The 20,122-nt window shown below is 50.0% G+C and overlaps 1 protein-coding gene across 2 annotated transcripts; it reads right to left on the bottom strand.

Annotated features, from left to right (window-relative positions):
* Positions 1–8,066: 8,066 nt before the first annotated feature.
* Positions 8,067–19,134, bottom strand: ANP32E (acidic nuclear phosphoprotein 32 family member E). Of its 2 annotated transcripts, none has more exons than XM_030474039.1 (7): positions 18,823–19,134; positions 17,082–17,231; positions 16,490–16,612; positions 15,522–15,687; positions 13,763–13,920; positions 12,305–12,359; positions 8,067–10,804 (listed from the first exon to the last, which is right to left on the bottom strand). In XM_030474039.1, exons 1-7 carry the CDS (start codon positions 18,886–18,888, stop codon positions 10,740–10,742), a joined length of 783 nt encoding a protein of 260 aa, XP_030329899.1. In that variant the 5' UTR covers positions 18,889–19,134; the 3' UTR covers positions 8,067–10,739. The 2 variants fall into 2 exon arrangements, with proteins under 2 accessions (XP_030329899.1, XP_030329898.1); XM_030474038.1 differs by having other exon boundaries at positions 8,067–10,807; positions 18,823–19,129.
* Positions 19,135–20,122: the final 988 nt, after the last annotated feature.

Genomic DNA, 20,122 nt, shown 5'->3' with positions numbered 1-20,122 from the left:
TTCCTGCAGAAAGGAAGTTGATGGTTTTACACAGGAATGGCCACAGGACAGGAGGGGGCACGCTATTAATTAACTGATGGTGAGACTATTTGGAAGCATTATCTGGCACAAAACACTCCCAGGTTTGGTGTAAGGGCAAAGGAAAGCTGGAGGTGCCAATTCAGCTCAAGGAAGTAGAAGGGAGACTCTTGAGCTTGGAACAGAGCAGGTGCCTGCTGCGGGTGGAGCACTGGGGGTGCCAGAGGGGAGGGGAGTAGGGAAGGAGGATTGTGAACATATTTCCAGCCATCTGGCACCCTGTGATTATCCAAGGAGGAGGAGAGGGAGGGAAGGAAGGAGTTTGTTTGGGGAGAGGATCCCGAGCGCTTTGTGCTTCCAGCGTATGGGTTTGGGAAATGTTTTCTATCACTTACAAGATTATTTATACGCCTGGAGATGTAGGGAAAGGAGAGCAGAAGGAACTGGAAGGGACACTCCTTCTGGAGTTCTCCTTCCAGGTTTCTAAAACTCAAGTCATAGGAAAGAAAAGATGCAGCAGCAGGGAAGCTGGATTCCTTCTCATCCACGCCACTGAGATGTTGGTAGTACTAGCTGGAGTTTACAATCTTTAATAGGGAATCCGCGATAAGTACTCACTAAGTAAGAAGTTAACATCTTTAAGCACCAGAATTATGCTTTTCTTTGCCTTATTCTTGAAGTTTTAATGTCTGGCCTCCCCAACAAATTGTGTTGTCTTTAACCTGCTCTGCTTCCTGTGATACAGCAGCTTGTTTTCTTGGCTCGATCACCACCCGGCTGTGAGGACACCAACAGGAGCTTGCAGCTCAACTCCTTCTGCTTTAGAATGCCACCAACCTGCCTGTGCTACCTGTTGGGAGTGTTCACGTTAGTGCCAGCCGGGCACAGCTCCCGCCCTGCACTGACAGTACAAACACATCCCTCCACGTGCCAGGGTTGAATAACCAACCCCAAGTGTCTGATGTGACATCTTGGGTATGTTTTGCTCGTCGATGTGGGAGGCAGCACAGAGCCAAACCCTGTGGTGGGCTATTTTTAAAGGTGGGTAATTTTATCCCCACCACTAACATCTGCTGCTCGGCCCTTTAAGAGAAGGGTAATCAAATATCATGCTGCAGGGTACTAACTGATCACAGCAAGTGTCAGAAGTGGTTCTGTGCTTTATTCTGCAGGGCTGAGGGGTCCCAGGATCTCACTCAAGTGGGAACTAGACTTTGGTGACACATGATTTGTGCTAAAAGGCAAAGTACAGTTTGCCACTGGTCACACCACACACTGGATACCAAAGCAGAAGCTCTGCCCTCCAAACCAGCTGGAGTTTTCTTTCTTGACAGTGAGACAAGGGTCTCACCTCCAGCGCAGTGTCAGTGACATGGAACCAGGGCATGGAACCCTGTCAGCCGCATTAGATCCCACAGATCTAACCACAAAAGGCTTCAGCTTCTGCTCCTTGAAAGGAGACTTGCTGAAATGAAGAGCCTGGGGTTTAGCTGTTGCTCCACAAGCACTGTAGAAACAAGAATTGAATCAGGATTCAACATCCAGCATGGAAATAAAAGAGGACTATGGGGTAAATAGTGCTCAACAACTGCAATGAGGGAGAACAGGTCTGAGGGTGGATGTAACAGTCAGGGAAGAAGCCATTGACTTGGGCAAGAAAACAAGAGCTCCTCGTGGCCGCCTGCTTTGCATGAGACATCAGAGCAAGGCTTGAGCTGCACCTTCCTGTGGTGCTGGGGGAACGAACAGACACAACGCCCCATGTGCTGATCCACACCACTGATTTCTTGCAGCTTCTGTCTCTGACTCCTTCCTATCCTCAACAAAATTGCTTTTCGCTTTCCTGCCTACGTGCTCTCAACATTCCCAGTGAGCCACAACGCCTGTGGAGCATTTCACATCCCTCAGTGTACTCCCTGTACTCCCCTCGCGTGCGGGATCCCTCTGTTTCAGATGCATCTGCACAGTCTGACCACAGTCTGCTCGCGGGTGTTGCAACAGAGATTTCTGGTGGTTGTTTCCTCCCCTTCCTCTCACAGTTCCTCTCTTGTCTTCTGGTAAGTTTTCCTTCTCTATTTTTTTGGTCACTTCTGGGATGCTGCCAAAAATGCTGAGCCAAAACCTTTCCGTTTCCTCATTTTTGACTTGTTCCTTTTGACTGATTTTGTTTAAAATAAAAATAATAATAAAAGCCCTTTTCTTTTTTCGTTCATTTAATTCTTCATTCATTCAATCTTTGTGCCCCAGCAGCAGGCTTCGCTATCATCTTTCAACCAAAACTGAAATCAGCTCTATTTGGATTGTATCACAGCGATATCACCCTCTTCTGTTATGATGCCTCCAGAGAAACTGGATAAGCTGATAATAACAGAACGATAGAATCATGGAATGGTTAGAATCATGGAAAGGACCTCAAGCTCATCCAGTTCCAACCCCCTGCCACGGGCAGGGACACCTTCCACTAGAGCAGGTTGCTCCAACCCCTGTGTCCAACCTGGCCTTGAACACTGCCAGGGATGGGGCAGCCACAGCTTCTCTGGGCACCCTGTGCCAGCGCCTCAGCACCCTCACAGGGAAGAACTTCTTCCTTACAAACATGTCACCTCATGCTCATTTCGACGAGTGAATGTAGAAGAGAAGGCAAACTTTCTTCTCTCTTCTGGTCTGAGATTTGGAGTACTCATTTCCCAGAGCCAGCACATACCAGACCATGTAGTACACGCTCCTCCAGGCTGGGAGCTGAATGAAGCCTTTCAGGCCCTGCACACTGCTGTGCTTGTTCCCTAAGGCAGCGCTTGCTGGTAGCTCACCCCTCAGCTGGCAGCAGCAGGGGACACCCGAGCAAGTGCCATTTGTCTGCCAGCTCAGAAGGAGCGGGACCCCCCTTCCAGCTGCTCCCTCTGCTCCGCCTGGAACACGCTTCATGTGTCCCACACGATGGGCTTTGAGATGAACCCCCCGGGTTTGGGGAGCTCAGCTGCCAGGATCCTGCTGAAGGCAGCTCCAAGCAGCTCAGAGTCCTCAGAGCAGCTCCTGAAATCCTGACGTGCTCCGAAGTCCCTTGTCCCAAACACTCCTAAAGTGAATCAGGAAGCAAGAAACAGAAGGCAAACTTCTGTCATAGTTCCCAAATGAAGGGGAAGGGAAGTCCCTGTTGTTTCTAACTCCTGGTTGTTGTAAAGACAAGAGTTACAGATGAAGCATTATGGAAACTATCTCTATTTTACTGTGTGAAACCAAATGATGTTTTAGATCACCACAAAGCATCATTCAGACAGAAGCACACGTTACTTATTCTGCTGCATTTTCATCCTTACAATGCAAAGTTTAATGAAATGAATGCAGCAAATGAGTCCGGATCCTTCCCAAATATGCCATTTGAAAGCTACTATACGGGTCGAAGAGAGCTCCAAGGTGACGAGTGTGTGATACAAACAGAGCTGGTCGCTGGTGGGACTCTCGTGTGGATGGTGCCCTCTAGTGCTCCTTCCTCCTAAATCAGGGGCCAGATCCTGCCCGTGCCTGGAGCCCGGCAAGTTTACAGACACAAATGGTAAAAACCAGCTCTGGGGCAAAAGCACAAGAAGGACGTGGAGCTGTTGGAGGCCACAGAGATGCTGCGAGGGCTGGAGCAGCTCTGCCATGGAGCCAGGCTGAGAGAGCTTCAGCCTGGAGAAGAGAAGGCTCCTGAAGGGGAGACCTTAGAGCAGCTCCAGTGCCTAAAGGGGCTCCAGGAAACCTGGAGAGGGGCTTTGGACAAGGGATGCAGGGACAGGACAAGGGGAATGGCTTTAACCTGCCAGAGGGGAGATTGAGATGAGCTCTGAGGCAGAAGCTCTTCCCTGTGAGGGTGCTGAGGCGCTGGCACAGACTTTTCCCAGAGAAGCTGTGGCTGCCCCATCCCTGGCAGTGTTCAAGGCCAGGTTGGACACTTGGAGCAACCTGCTCCAGTGGAAGGTGTCCCTGCCCGCGGCAGGGGGTTGGAGCTGGAGGAGCTTTAAGGTCCCTTCATCCCAAACCATTCCATGACCCTGTGATGATTTTACTCCTATGTGACACTGCGTGCTGAGCCATCAGGTACAATTGCACCTGATCTGGGAATTAAATTCCTTCTTTTTGGATTACACCATGTTGGAAACATGTGAGGGACACCAGGCTTCACAGACATTCTAAACTATGTTGTGGATACTAAATCCAGAGAAATATCGTTGCTGGTAAGAACAAAGTGAGCAGTTCCATTGCCTCAACTTTTAGTGTGTGGCCAACGCTTACAGAAATTAAAGGGAAGTAACTACAAGTACATGGTAGGGGGTTGGAACTAGATGATCTTAAGGTCCTTTCCAACCCTAGCTATTCTATGATTCTACTATTGGTCTAACTACTACCAACCACTGAGTAATTCCTACCACTTAGGGGCAGATTCAGCAGGTTCTGGTACTCCAGAGCAAAGTCCATTCCTATCAGACGAGTATTAACTGCATTTAAGCACACTCTGGTGCCCCAGGGACATGTCCAGGAATTCCAGGGAAGGAAAAAGAGACTTATTTTTGGGAACTGGCAAAAGCTGCAACAAGAGCACTTCAGAAGACTGCAGGACAAGCCACACAGAACGAATTCCACATGGGAAAAGTCGTCCCAGTGGGTGTTGCATCTTCTTCAGGATTCCCCACTTTGTTCTAGGAAATACATTTTGCTTTTCAATAGTCTGATGTTCCTGGAATCTTCTTTGTAGTGAAAATGCTTCAGCTCAATGTAGAAATTATGCACAAATTTAAGCCTACAGCTATTCAGGAATTCAGAGCAGAGAGAGATTTAATATTCTTCCTCCTTCCACCCCTCCTCATTGGTACAAAGGTACAACCAGTCTGTTCAGAGCTGTGATTTGAATGAGGAGTAACTCGGCGTGTCTGTGTAAAACAGAAAGAGGCTCTCTCAGGGAAAGCCTCTCATTACTTTGTGTAGCATGTTAATGTCAGAGATTTCACTACCAGCCAACCCTACTACCCCTGGCGACAGACATCACTTGAAATGGAAATCCCCCTCGTTATATCACAAGATGAAACATTTCAGTCTCAAGAAGCCTGTGCTTCAAAGCAAGCAAGCCCCAAACACACGCATTTAACACCAAAAGCTTTGAGTATGCCGAGAGCTTTCAGAGCAGGAGTTTGGGATGGATGCACACAGGAGGTGTGATTACACCCAGTATTTACCAGTGAGAACTCATGGCTTGGTTACATACAGAGAACAGGAAGACCCTGCTCCAGCCCTCCACACTGCAGCAGGGAGCAGCCATTCAGCTTCCCTGGTTTCCCAACAAAACTGCCAACAAAACGGGATCTGGGCTTCTCCTACCACTGGGTGTCAACCAACTGACCTTCACCTCCTGCAGCCTCATCCAGCTGGATTATTCTATTTAACTTTACAAGGCAATGCACATCAAACATAGCATTTTAACATTAACACAGGAAAAAGACCTCTTTTTTTTTTTTTCCCCAGTGCAAACCCAAACATGAAGTCTGCGGTCATCTCTGTTCCTAGAATCCTTTGCCTCCATGCCAAGAGTTCCCAGCTTTTATGTATCCTGTGGTTTGCTTTGGTTTGTTGTTGTGGCCATGCATTTATTTTTGGCTTCTCCCTCGTTTTTGGCAGCTAAATCAGAAGCGTGAGGAAAGGGTTTCCTCGAGCATTTCGAGTTCTTTTTCTTTCTTCCTTTGAAACAAGCACACTCAAAGCAGAAAATGAAGCATATCATGAACTCTCAGTTTAAAGCTGAAAACCCAGACATGTTCCCCACAAGATAAAGCTGTAACTCAAGTGAGAAGTCTCCCAAGAGCAGCAACACCAGAAATTCCACAGCTCCGGGCTGTGCTCTGCACAAGTGACCTTCCTACCCTCAAAGCAGCTGCTGTCACTGGCTTTTTGGTTCCCATCCTGTGTGTTTGTGCCATGTCCTGCTGCTGCTGCACGCCACATGGAGGGTGAGGGTGGACTCTCGGTCTGAGATAACCTTCGAGCAACCCCAAGAGCCTCAGAAATCTGAAACAAAACTCATTTCAGAGTTATTTTATAGCTCATAACTTCTCTTTCCTTGGCCCAGACATTTGTGATGCTGATGATGAGTGAAACCAGTGTGTGTTTTACTCTCACTGCCCAAATCAACACTCTGTTTGCTGTCGAAAGGGGCAGTTCCCACATTGATAACTCGCATGACTTCCTCGTACAGCTCATGGTATTTCACACTTCCCCCCAAGCCCAAATTCCTGCACTCGTGATTGCATGAGAACATCAGCTTCCCCCTTCGCACATCCAAACACGGATGAAGGAACTTCCTGAAGCCAGAGAGGCTCTCGTGGTTTTACATCCTCGATAGTAGGGTTTTAACAACTAATTTCATTTGGGGGGGGTAAAAGAGCTGAAATCATCATCTCGGAACACATGGGAATAGCAAGGGAGGGTTCTGTTAGTTACAGACCAAAGGAAACCCTTTTAGTTAAGTCTTAGAGGTGCTGGGGCACATTTATAGCCCCGTCCCCACCGCTCCCCTTCACCCCGGTACCTCCTGGGGCTGGATCAGGTTTATCTGACATGAGGCAATAGGGATGAGGGTGAGAAACAGGGACATTTGTCTGGTTTCCCCTTGGAATAAAAAGGGTTTCCCTCGGGAAAAGGCCACATTTGCTGAGCAGACACATTGCAGGAGCTGCCTGAAAACACGTGTTTTAACCAGGGGAAGAATTCCTTCGTGTTTTCCTGCTAACTGCACCCAAGTCCAGCCAAACTCACCCCTTCCCGTGGGTGACGTTGGGAAAACACCCAAAACCCAACCTTTGGGATGAGGGTTTGCACTTTTTCTCTACTTTCTCGCTCAGTTTGGGCTCGGAGCCGGTTCTCACCGGCACAAAGCCCACACGCACCGACAGGACCCCCTCTATGGAGCGGCACAAGGGGCTCATGGGGTGGAGCGGGCGCGCTGCCCCGGCCCCCCGCGCTGCGGAGCCGCGGAGGGGCGGGGCCTCGGCCGGGGGGGGGGCGGAACTGCGGCAAATCTCAGCCAATCAGCGGCGCGGCTGCGGCTCGGCCCCTGCTGCCCGGGGCCGGGGGACCCCGTGGCTGGCGGGTTCCCGCGCTCGGGGGCGCCGCATGAGGCGGCAGGTTCCCCCCCACCCCAGCCCTGAGGAGGGAAGGGGCGGGAAGGGGCCGGGGAGCGGCGGGACGGGGCGATGAGGGGCGGCGAGACAAAAGGTCCGGCTGGAGGAGGAGGAGGAAGCCGCATGGCCGCAGGGCTTCCCCTCCCTGCGACAAAATGGAGGGCAGCGGAGCCTCCGCGCCCGGGCGCTGCCGGCCCCTGTCACCGCCTTCGGGCGCGGCTCGGCTCCGGGTGACCCGAGCAGGGGCGTGTTTAAAGCAGGGGAAGGTGGTTGGTGGCGGGTCACGACTCGCCGCTCCAGCAGCTGGAGCGCGGGAGGAGCCGCCAGCCCGGGGGCGCTGGCTCAGGCGGGAGCCGTGCTCGCACGGCACCGCCTGAGCCCCATGAGCGCACCAGAGTGCCACAGCCCCGTTTAACTCAACACAAACCCACCACTGTTCCCCTAAGGTACACTTAAAACCGAGCCCCAAAGCTCCCGTTCCGTCTCTAATAAGGGATTGAACAGAGAGTTAAAGGCGATTCATCCCCATAGTTAAATGAGAAAGAATCCCAGGAAACCATCACCCATTTCTGAGCTCATCGCCTGGAAGAAAAGCCTGTTTTGTCACCAGCTTTCTCAAGTGCTTCCAAGAGGAGTTGTGCCAAGAATGCTGGACTAATCCCAGAATGAAACCAGTTCTGTGCCTGGCTGCACAGACAAAGCTGCACCAACAAAGCAGTTTGGGTTGCTTTCTTTAAAACACTGATCTTAAGTCACTGTCACAGCACCATCAAGTCCCAGAAAGGACAATGCCACAGGTCTCCCCACTAAAGCAAAGCTAACAGGAAAGAATTAACCTCTTATCTCCTTCACAGTGCCACATTCTCCCTGAGAAGAAGGAATCCAATACAAGAGTCTGGATTTATTTGAAATAATTCGGTTTGAAAACTTTTTAATTTAAAATTTACAGCACACGGGGGGGGGGGTGGAGGAAACGTGGTTTTGTTACAACTAAAAAGTCTCAGAGGAGTGCTGCAGGGTTGTATTTTCTCTTTAATTTAACACTGTCATGGCTTTATTCAAAACACAGTTGCACAAAATCAGTTACTCCAAAGTTTTCAGGAAAGAAGTCTGATAAGGAACCGAAACACACTATATACATACTGCCATACAAAGAGCATTAAAATAGGACAAAAACCTCTACAAAATATAAAACCCACCCTGACATATTTGCATGAAAAGACCACCCACCAAGCAAAAAAGTTTCAAAAGTTAAATCTGGAGGCTCTGCATTGCTTCAGTTCTATAAAACGCTGCTTTCGCTGCATGCCAAGCTGACGAGTAGGAAACGGTCCGTCGATGGGAACGCCGAGGGAAAGACAAGTCCTGTGCGAGGAGAGGCTCTTCAGACGTGGTGGCTGATGCGCGCTGGGGTTAGGAAGTGGTAAGTCTGCCTTAGCTCAGGGAAGGTCTGAGTTTAGCTGGTTTATGAGCTCATCCAACATCAGAATTGGACACACAAGACCAGGATTCAAATACTATCAAGCCATCAAAATAGCCTTCTTTTTTGTCCCCATTTAAAACTAATTTGCTATGCATCAGTAAGACAGTTAAGGAGAACCCTGACAACGAGGTACTTTGAAGTACACACTTATAAATAATAGATTTCAATCATCCACTGAGACTTAAAAAAACAAACTATAAGCAAAAAAAGATGGGAAAACGCACTTTTCTATCCCAAAGCTGAGCACAAAGCAACTGCCTTGAACACAGAGCCTCCACGACAAGATAGGATGTGCACTTACCTACGGGTTCTACTCATTCAGTATTCACACACAAACACAGGAACTGAAGATTGTGGTTGCAAACATCGTTTTACCACTAGTGTCTTTACAAGAACCGCAAACCCCGTTGAGTCACTTCGCTTCCACCCGACTCGCTCTGCTCGGACGCTGCCTTCAACAGCTACACAAGGAACTAGGACTTAAGGCTCTATTTGGGGAGGGGGAAAACCACGCACACAAGAAACGGGGCTTTGCAGAACTTCAACCCTGCAGTAGCTAGACTTGATTGAAGAGTTGGAAGTGTGTAAAATACCTATCAAATACTCACAGGTGACGTACGGGTGAGGGACTGCGTTAGCTCCAGGGAATCTCCCTCTTCCCCACCCTCGTGTCTCCCCCAGGTTAACGGCAGCTACTGTCGGCCAAGACAGATACAAAAATAAGTCTCTTGAATAAAGCTGTGTGTGATATTTGGTTCAGTACCTACATGGAACAATGGGAATTAGTTTCATCTCAAGCCTACTGGTTTCAATCCAAATCCCAACTGAAAGAGGAACGCCGTCACGGCTGAACTTGGGTGGTGGCTCGAAGAGAAAACATCAAGCTTGGGGTTGTCACAGAATTGGGACAGAATTAGTCAGACCTGGTGGTTGCAATCAGGCTGCTAGAGAAGAAACACCCCTTGTCTGCATGTCTCCTGTACTCCCCACCGACTGCGTGCAACCAACCAGCTTTCTGCAGCCCTTCAAGATAAAAAACCCTAAACTATGAACTAGTATTATACATGGACTCGGATGGCTGACCTACAACCAGATGTGAAAGGTTTCAAAGGTGACCTGGGAAGAAAGACTAACTCATGTTCATCTTTCCCCCTTCAATGACTCTATAAAAGGGGGGGGTGCTTGAAGAAAATGCGCTCCAAGGAGTTACCCGTTAACATCTGCATGAGAAATGCATCTATTTGATAGCCAAACACCGTTGCAGAATTCCCAAAATGACAATGCAAGAGCAAAGTGAGTGGAAGTTTAACACAGGCTTCTACTGAAACGATTCCAAACTCCAGATCATTTGCTTTTGTTAATACCTGCAATGGCTGTTCTGGAGCAAATGGATGGATTACAACCCTTTGTTTGCTCTTGAAGGTTGGATACTCCAGCAAACGCTGACCCTCTGAACAAGCAGAGAAGCAAGAAGATCTTCTGAAACCCACTTAGGCTTTAGAATATAATACACAAAATGGACAGAAGACTTCAAAACCTATTCCAGGAGTCCCCTTTTAAAAAGCAGAAATAAAGGTGTAATCCAGTTGTCTACTTGAAACAGAATCCCTGGGAAACTGAGGCTGCACTCAGCTCCTCGTTTAAAAGAGGCTGCAATAAGTGGGTTTGAGTTTTAGCTTTTAGCTTTTTCAGTATAAAAACTTTAAAGGAGGAAAACCACACGAGGTTAAACCCATGTGAAATGGGTGTTTTCATCTGGGCTAATGATGACCAACACCGCAAGCTTGTAGAAACCAAAGAGCTACAAAGAAAAGTTTGGGGAGGAGGGGGAGGAAAAAAAAACTTGACAATGGCTTCAGTGATTATAGGGCTGAAAATTGTTTTCTACGTATAGGTTCACTACCAGGCTATTATATCTTATTTGGAATGATAAAAAGGGCAAGAATAGTAAAACCACACTTCTCCTATAAAAAGTTAACGTATTATCTTCTGGAGGGACATCTATGGTACATGGAGACATACAGATCTGCATAATCACTATTGCGTGTTCTGGAACCGAAGAGGCTGGTCCTACTGGTGTCTAGAACAAGTTAATCCTCCTCTTCCTCGCCTTCATCTTCAGGGTCTCGTTTCCTCTTCTCCCCTCGCACACCCTCTGCTAAGGAAAGAGGGATGCACACATCTTGTTATGCTCCAAAAGGGAACTTTGCTCTTTTTGAAGAGGGAATTGAAACCCATCCCTGTTTGTTGGTAGTTACCACACTCACCCCTGTGACAGCACCCCAAAAAAGAGCAGTTTAAGCAACTTCAATCATACAGGCTGATTTAAGCTAAGTTCAAGCTAAGCCTGGGCTGTTCCATGCAGGAATTATTGATATGAAGTCTACATATATATATGTAAGAATTGTTCTGTTAACATATATTAGAGACCTAAAATGATGTTTTTCTACCTCCCTACCTTTCATTTGCAGCAGTTGCCTGCCCCCTGCCCAAGCCCCAGCAGTTTCTACTGATCCCAAGTGAACCATGCTCCAGCCAACATAAACTGATACCAGCACCTCACAGAAACATCTATTGAGCTTGTTCTCAGCAACAGCCTTAAGCTGGTCAGTGGACTGTGCGCTCTTGTGGTGAAACCATGAAATGCAATGCTGACACATCTCCAGCAGTCATTTCCTGCCTCAGCAGCCATCCTGCCCTCCTGCTTCATGGTCTTAAAGAGATTGAAAGGCTGCATTTGGGAAAAGGAAAGGATTACTTGCAAATCTCAGCTTTTTTTCAACCCCAGAAGTGGTTCTGCTGAGCCAAGTGCACAGACGAGATGAGGACTGAGCTGGAGGAGACTAGAATTCACCTGTGGTTTGCACTGAGATGGAACCAGGCTTCAGGGTTAGCACAAAACTGTTGGAGATCAGGACAGAATGCCTGACCATTAGAAACGTGAAGTTCTGGGAGAGCCTTATAGCAAGAAAAGGACAAGGGAAAGCTGGTTTGTTTTAAGATTAACCTTTCTTAAAGGTTTCACCCCCTGGTACTAGCAGGGACTCTGATCTGGTGTCTTAATCTTACTACTCAGAGCTCAGGAGGCTGGGAAACCTCAAACAGAGGATGGGTGATGTGCTGGTCCTGCTTAACTTCCTGCAGGTCCTTCTGAAAGGCTGCACCTTCTTAAAGCAGGACAAACCACCCACATGGGCATTTCTGGTTTACAAGATTTGCCTATTATGCACGTGTCTGACATCAAAAGAGTCATTTCTGAAATGAAGAACTTGGATCCACTGATAAAAAGAGGAGACAGAACAAAAGTACAATGAGAGTCACTGGCTAAGCCGTTAGATGGGAGCTTGGGTCAAGGGTGACTCTGGGGAGCTGCCAGGACACCAGAAGGATTTACTGGAGAAGCCACTTGGAGCTTCAAGAGAAAACTCTCATTTCTTCCTTAGTTTTACTTTACAAGCAGACAGACACAAGTATCAAATACTGCACTGCCTTTCTAATACCCACTCGAGCTCCTGCTTAAACCAGTCCTGAAATACTCCCCACACCTCCAGAACCAGCCCAGCAAACAGGGAGTGATGCCACTGAAGCGCACACCCCAACCTTGCAAAGTTACAGGACTATAAAGAATTGGTTTAGTCACAAGTTGAGCACTTACCTTCCTCCTCCTCATCGCCTCCTTCTTCAACGTAGTCATCGTCATCATCTTCATCCTTCACAAAAATTGGGAAACATTGTTAGGATTTTTGTTTCAAGTTTGGCTTCTGCACTTATCATGGAATCCTGGAATGGGTTGGGTTGGAAGAGACCTTAAAACTCCTCCAGTTCCAACCACCTTCCCCTAGAGCGGGTTGCTCCAAGGCCCGTCCAAACTTCTGCTCCCTGATGCCGAGCAGAAATCCAGGAAATCCCACTCTGTTCAGAGGTCACATTCCACCTTTACTGTTTTGGTGCTGGCCATCTGCACAAGGACAGGAGCCAAACTGACTCCAGTGCTTCTCATCACCCCGTATTCCTTTGTTTTTCCCCCTTATCACTGCCTTAGGCCAGCTCAAGAGCAAGTTCTTGCAAACAGTCATTACAAACAGCCTTTTAACCCACTGCCACTAAAGGAGGAGAAAGAGGAGGCAGCAGAACAGTTCCTATCTTCACTGAGTTACTGTGAATCATGTTGTTGGGGTTTGGGGTTTTTCCTCTCCGAAGCTGATAGCTGAGAAATGTCAACAGCAGCCCCAGAACATTAAACAACGGTGCAGGATCTCTGCCCTCCTGCCCCAGCCGAGCCGGGAAGTCACGCTGAGCTTTTACCTTTATAGCCACTATGTTGTAGACACAGGGTAATGTAAGGAGTAAAAATGTGGAGACATCAGAGAGCCCCATCCAACGTCTGCCCTTAGAACATGGGAATTAAACCCCCTCTGGATTCGTTCAGCGCCATTTAATTCATTCCTTGCCTCATTTCTGGAAGTACAGGGAAAACCTTCCAGGATAGAACTCTCCAAACTTCACATAACGTATTCCTGTAGCAATGCCCAGAAACAATTCATTCCTGATCTTCTTCCTGGTCACGTATTGTTCATTTTCCAAAAACCACCTCTCAGCTCCTGTCTTTGAAGCAGATTTCTTTAGTTTTAGCTTCCTGACTTGTGCCATGGCTGTTACCTCTTCAGAGCAAGGCAGAACTGAAGTTCCAGCCAAGATCCAATCCTGCCAGTGCTGGTTACAAGGAAGAGTTTTAAGCCAAAAGAGTTTAGCACCAGATTTTCAGTGCATCCCTGTGAAATGCAGCCGATGAGGAGTAAACTCCTATCAAAAGTAACTGCAATGAAATCACGGCCACGGAGGGTTTCTGACCTGAAAAGATCCCGTGGGCCATTTTCCACAGCTCTTCACACCACCACTAAGAACATTTCCATGTGAGTGCAAGGTACAAACCCTATTTATTACAGCAAAACCCCCACAGGCTTTTCCTTCATTTCATTTTACTTGAAGTACTGGTAACTTGTTGCTACTACCTTGTCTTCCTATACTCTGTGTCTACACCTCCAAGTAACCTCAGAAGCCTGCAGGCAGCTTCTCTTTGTTTCTTGGAGCTGGCAGAATTTACAACCTTTACCTGAATCTCTTCTTTCATCAGGTACGAAAGACCAACTTCCTCCTCCTCTTCACCTTCCCCCAGATCGGAGCCTCCATCATCTTCATCATCTTCCTCTTCATATTCTCCTGGAGGACCAGCTTCATCCTCCCCTTCATCATCATCATCCTCATCTCCGTCTGAAATGAAGGATACGCTTATGCTGCAAGTGCAGTTTCATTCACCCCACATTACGTTGGGTTGTGTACACCAGCTCCAACCAGTTGAACCCTTTTTCTCCCAGAAGGATTTGGGTGTAATTGTGGGAAACAAGCCTGATTTTCATCAAGTTAATCTTTATCAGCCTTTTCCCTCAAGAAAGGCTCCCAATGGTTTTACATCACAAGCTGCAGGCAACATTCCCGATGCCTGAAGCAGCTGCATATGCAAACTCCTGCGAGAGAGCTGGAAATGTGGTCAGTGGAGGGGAGGCTTCTGACAGAATCAAACCCCAAAATATTTAAAGGCAAAACCAGCTGAACATATTCCATGTGTTTTATTTAATCCCTTACTATAACTCTGAAACACCTCCAGGTCCAGAGAGCTGCTCTCTCAGCTCATCTCATTCCTCTGTCTGGAGCACATAATCACTTTCCCTGTTTCAGTTAAGCAAATGACAAGATGATTTAACACTTCAGGTTAATAACCTATTCCTCTATTTGCACATACCACATGGATTTCACATTCCAACTATCAACTCTTTGGCTTTCCTGGAGCTCTTTTTAACACGGGCTTCCAAATGTGGAGGTGGCCAAGTGCTCGCAACAAGCCCTTGGAGCCAGGACCCTGCAGTGGCAGCTCCCAGGTCACCATTTAAGGTGCAAACACTGAGAAACCTCAGTCAGAGGCTGCTATGACACACTTGAAGTTTGTAGCCACACACTGACAGACCTGTACCTACAGGTTTCATTTGCAATTGGGTAACTACAGGAAAAAAGGAGGAACAGCCTCAGTCGGGACTCCAGGGATCAGATCAAAAGCACCATGTACATGTTTGAATGGAAAAAGGGGATAATACTTGAGCCTAGGACTGAAGCTGTTACAAAAGCCAGTAAAAAGAGCATTTTTCACACAAAAGACAGGCTGAGAGAGCTGGGCTGGGGCAGCCTGGAGAAGAGAAGGCTCCTTAAGGGGAGACCTTAGAGCAGCTCCAGTGCCTAAAGGGGCTCCAGGAAACCTGGAGAGGGGCTTTGGACAAGGGATGCAGGGACAGGACAAGGGGAATGGCTTTAACCTGCCAGAGGGGAGACTGAGATGAGCTCTTAGGCAGAAGCTCTTCCCTGTGAGGGTGCTGAGGTGCTGGCACAGGGTGCCCAGAGAAGCTGTGGCTGCCCCATCCCTGGCAGTGTTCAAGGCCAGGTTGGACACAGGGGCTTGGAGCAACCTGCTCTAGTGGAAGGTGTCCCTGCCCGGGGCAGGGGTTGGAGCTGGAGGAGCTTTAAGCTCCCTCCCAACCCAAACGAGTCTGGGATTCTGTGGTTTTGAGACTATTTTATCTAACAGAATCTTTAGTCCCATTTCTTTAACCTCAGAAGGCTCCTGCAAGAGCACCCAAACCCTCTGACAGGAGCTCTCCTTCTCCATCAGTGCGTTAGCACCAAACAAGTTCTAGAAGCCTGGGCTTCAAAGATAAGAGTGCAGCATTGTGCCTTCAAGAAGCTGCTCCACCCCAGGCTGCGTTCACACTGACACCTCTAGCACAGCACACTGTTTCTGGCCACGCTTTATTTTGGGACGTTACCCTCATCATCATCATCTTCCGAGTCCGGGGCCTCGTTGTCTTCCTGATCAAACCCATCCAGGTACGTGATTTGCTGAAGCAGCTCAAAGATGCTGTCTCTGTAGTCCTCGAGGTTTGTGATCTCACAGTTGAACAGGTCAAGGCTCTTCAAGTTCTTAAGGTTTTGCTGAAAACACACAAAAAGGGTTTCTTTTTCCTCCCTTTCTTCCTGAGACAACCACGTGGTGCTTCAAGTGACAGCACACTCACAGCCCAAATGGAGTCCACCGTCCCCAGCCCTTTTCTCTTCAGTATTTTGCTCCCCATTAAATACAAAGTTCAGTTCAAAAGGCTGTGTGCAGTGGAAGTGCTTTTGGAGATGGCCTCCAGGGCCTGCCTGTAGCACGGCCAGCACATCCTTCCAGCAGCACATCCCAGAACACATCTTTGGGGTTGGTTTTGGTTCGTGCAGCCTGGTTTTGTTCAGGTGATCGAGGGCAAAACTGAACTCTCTTGTAAACCTCTTGTAAAGCCTTTGACTAATTGAGTCGCATTGTAAGGAGCAAGAGGCACTTGGGAGGATTTGGAACTACACTGTGGAGTCTGCTTTCTGAACAATCAAGTGTAGACAAGTGATGGGGATTCGTGCCACCTCCCAGACCTTCCGCACCAGGCAGCTGCTTATGAGCCAGACTACACCTTCACGAACACAGGAGGATCAGCAGGACATAAGTTGGGTGCTTTCCTTCCCAAAAAACCCCAGAAGCTCAAAAATCTCCATTCTGGGACATGATCCCACTGCTAATGCAGAAGGAATTGTACGGTTACTGTCTCTAACAACCACGGCAGTGAGTTAACTGAGTCAGGACCAACGGAAACACCAAACCCAAACCACCACAGTGCCTATTCCTGAGCTGGAATAACTCGAATGGGCTTTATTCCTGATAACCCCCCACATTTATTAAGTTTTCCTCTCACTTCATACTTACAAGAGCTTCCACAGTGCCAAGATCTTTGATTTTGTTGCCACTTAGGTTTAGATATGTGAGATTCGGACACCTTTCTGCAAGGACCTCCAGGCCTCCTGAAATGACGTTGTCGCTCAACTCCAACTGTTACACAGAACAAATGGAGTCATTAAATGGCCCATTTCTTACCATTAGGGTCAGACTGTGTCATTTTTCACCGTTCTCCCTTTAACTTAACATTTTCATCACCAAGCTGATGGCTTTTGAAGAGTCCCACACGTTCACAAGCTCTCTCTGGCTGTCAAGAAGTTCCTTGAAGCCTACTTTGAGAATTATAAATCTCCTGGGTTTGGAAACCTCAATTTTCAGTTAGCAGAACGCAGAATTCACTGCGAGCCTTTGTTCTGCCACCAGCCAGGCAATCCAAGCACCTCAACCAACCCACAGAGCTGAGCAGGACATGGCCAGCCTTCACAAGACGTCACAGATGAGCACCAAGAGTCCTTGACCAAGCCCAACTCAGCCATAACAAACCGGAGATACCCAAAACCATTTGAGATCTTCACAGCCTCACCTCACAAGCCTGTTGCCATCACCACCACAAGGTACGTACCTTCCGGAGCTTACTCAACGTGGGCAGCTTGGCCAGCGACGTCAGCTCCACGTTGGCCATGCTCAGGAACTCCAGTTCTTTGAAGGAATCATTCAGCCCTTCGATTTCGCCGTTGCTGGATCTGCAGTTATCGAGCACCAACTCCGTCACCTTCCAACAGGACAGCAACAGGCATCAGCTTGATGAGCATCAAAAACCCCACGTGCTTCATCTAAACCACGACTCGGGACTGCTGAAGATCAATCAGTTTGATGCTGGGTTTAAATTTAGACTAGACTCACGCTCCAAAATCACCAACACCCACCTAGGTACCAAATGCAAGTTTCCCTTTCTCTGAGGATGCTGCAAATGCTCCAAAAGCCACCATCTAACCCCAAAATTCATGGAGAAAGACACTTGTGTAGCTTCTGATAACACTGCCATGGCCTGGGAGTCCAAATGCTCCAAACCCCACCATCTAACCTAAAAATTCATGGAGAAAAACACTTTTAGAGCTTCCGATAGTGCCTGAGGGGTCCTTTGCATACCATGGAACTGCTTCTAAACTCGTGTCATTTAACTGTGCACATTCAAACCTATAAACCCATTCAATTCCTTTCCTAAACCTGGCTCCACATCACTGACCCAGGGAGTTCTGGGGTTAGTTAAACCCAACTCAGTCATTCCCTCGTGCCAGAGCCCCTCGCAGCTCCATGCGGGTCACCCCCTCGGAAGCGGTGACAAGGAGCAGCGATTCCTTTCAAACTGCATCCCCTACAGCGAGAGGCACACTCCACTCCTCAGGAAGGACAGGAACAAGGTGACTCTTCCTTTCCCCTTAAACACCAGCATCTGAAGGCTGCAGAAGCCTCCGCGGGGCGCACGCTGCCAGCTCCAGCGCAACTCTCACTCCCGGTTTATTCCCTTTTCCTATCGAAGCAGCGTTACTCCAGACAAGCACAAAGTTTCAGGCAGGGAGGGGAGAGGGCTTCACACGCCCTCACAGCACATGGCAGCCTCTCCACGTACCTGCCACCGATAAACCTGGCTGAAATCAGGACTTTGAGACACTTTCCCCCCCGCCAAATCCCACGCGGCGACTGCGACGTATCCGGACTTTACTCCTGGGGCGAACCGGGCGCTGCTTTCTCTTACCGACCACGATGCAAACCCATGTGCCGGGGCCCCGCGGGGTCTGCAAGGGGCAGCTCCCGCATTTCCACATTGATTTCCCCAAGGAAACGTGAAGTTGGCGGCGGGGGGGGGGGGTGGGATTAGGGGGGACCCCCCGGTTGTACCCCGCGGGGCGGCGGCCGGGAGGAGCGGGACGGAGCCGGCCGCGCCACGCAGCGCACGGCGGGGAGGAAGGCTGGGGGGAAGGAAGCCCTATTAATTACACAGAATTAAGCCCGAGGCCGAGGGAAGGGCCGTGACCTGTTTACCGCGGCCGCGCTCCCAACTTGGACCCGGGAGGGAATTACCGGCGGGCGGAACTTGGGGGCCCGCCCGCGACCCCCCCCCCCCCACGTCCTCGGTACCCCCCACATCCCGCGGCCAAACTTCGGGCCGAGGGGACGCGGGTGCCGGGTCCCCGCCGCCCCGGGGCCGCTGCCCGGAAGCGCCGCCCGCGCCCCGCGGGGCTCCTGCGCCACGGCTGACCCAGATTCGGCGCCGGGCCGGGCCCGCACGGCCGGAGGCGGTGGGTGGCGGCGGTGGCGGTGCGGTCCCGCGTGGGGCCGGCAGCGCTCCGGCCGCCGCTCACCTTCTCGGGGGCCCGGTTCCGCAACTCCAGGTTGATGCGCTTCTTCATCTCCATGGCCCCCCCCATCCCGCGGCGCTGCGGTAGCGAGGGAAGGGAGGCTTGGGCGCGGCGGGGGGCACCGGCCGCGAGGTCACTGCCGCCGGCGCGGGGGGAGCGCCGGGAGCCGGGACGGGAGCGCCGGGGGCGGGCGGGGGGTGGCCGCCGGGGAACGCCGCGCTCCGGCCGCCGCTGCGAGCGCCTCAATGGCCGCCGGCGCACTGAGCCTCCATGACATGGCGCATGGCGCCCCCTGCCGCCGGCGAGGCCCCGCCCCAGGGTGGGGCTTCCTCCGCGATCCTTTCCCTCTCATTGGCTGCGCGGCGCCGCGGGGGGCGTCACGCGATTGGCTGGCCGCCCTGTCCGTCGGGCGCGGGGCGGGGCTTCGGGCTGCATCGGCGCGCGCGCGCTCGCGCGCGGGAGGGACCGTGGAGAGCCGGGGCGCGCGCGCCTTTCGCACGTGGTGGCGGCGGTGACGTCACGCGCGGGGCGGGTGGAAGTGGCGGGACCGGTTACACGTGGGGGGGGCTCTTTGCACGGGGGTACGAGCCCTGAGAGCAGCCCCAGTGCCTAAAGGGGCTCCAGGAAACCTGGAGAGGGGCTTTGGACAAGGGATGGAGGGACAGGCCAAGGGGAATGGCTTTAACCTGCCAGAGGGAGATTGAGATGAGCTTTTAGGCAGAAGCTCTTCCCCGTGAGGGTGCTGAGGCGCTGGCACAGGGTGCCCAGAGAAGCTGTGGCTGCCCCATCCCTGGCAGTGTTCAAGTGGCATCGACCTTACATCCGAGACCCCCTAAAAATGCAACTTCAGCACCAAATATGGCACCAAATTGGCAAGATTTGGTCTTTTTGAGCCCATTTTTAACCCCTTCTCAAGTAACCAGAGAAAGGGAATGGCTGAACTCTTGCTGTTTGCTCCTAAAACAGGAAATATCTTCTCCGTTGAGTTTACACAAAGGGAAAGGACCAGCAGAGATTCCCATGTGGGGTTTTTTCCTTGTTACCAAACAGCTCCAGCTCTTTGTGTCTGAAAGTTGAAAGAATATAATATAAATAAAATATAAAATATAAATATTTGGAATTGCCTGTCGAGGAGGGGCCAACACTTCCAGCCTGGCAAAGTGCTCCTGGAATTAAGGAAGTTTGTGCATAATGGGCACGGTCCTGCTGGAAATCGGCATCTTCCAGCACTGAAGCCTTAAATAAAGAGTAGCACGAGGGAAGAGCTCATCCAGCCCCAACCCTCTGCCATGTGTCCCACCAG

This window comes from Strigops habroptila, chromosome 22, assembly GCF_004027225.2.
Source record: "Strigops habroptila isolate Jane chromosome 22, bStrHab1.2.pri, whole genome shotgun sequence".
Lineage (NCBI taxonomy): Eukaryota > Metazoa > Chordata > Aves > Psittaciformes > Psittacidae > Strigops > Strigops habroptila.
This window is presented reverse-complemented; position numbering and strand designations above follow the sequence as displayed.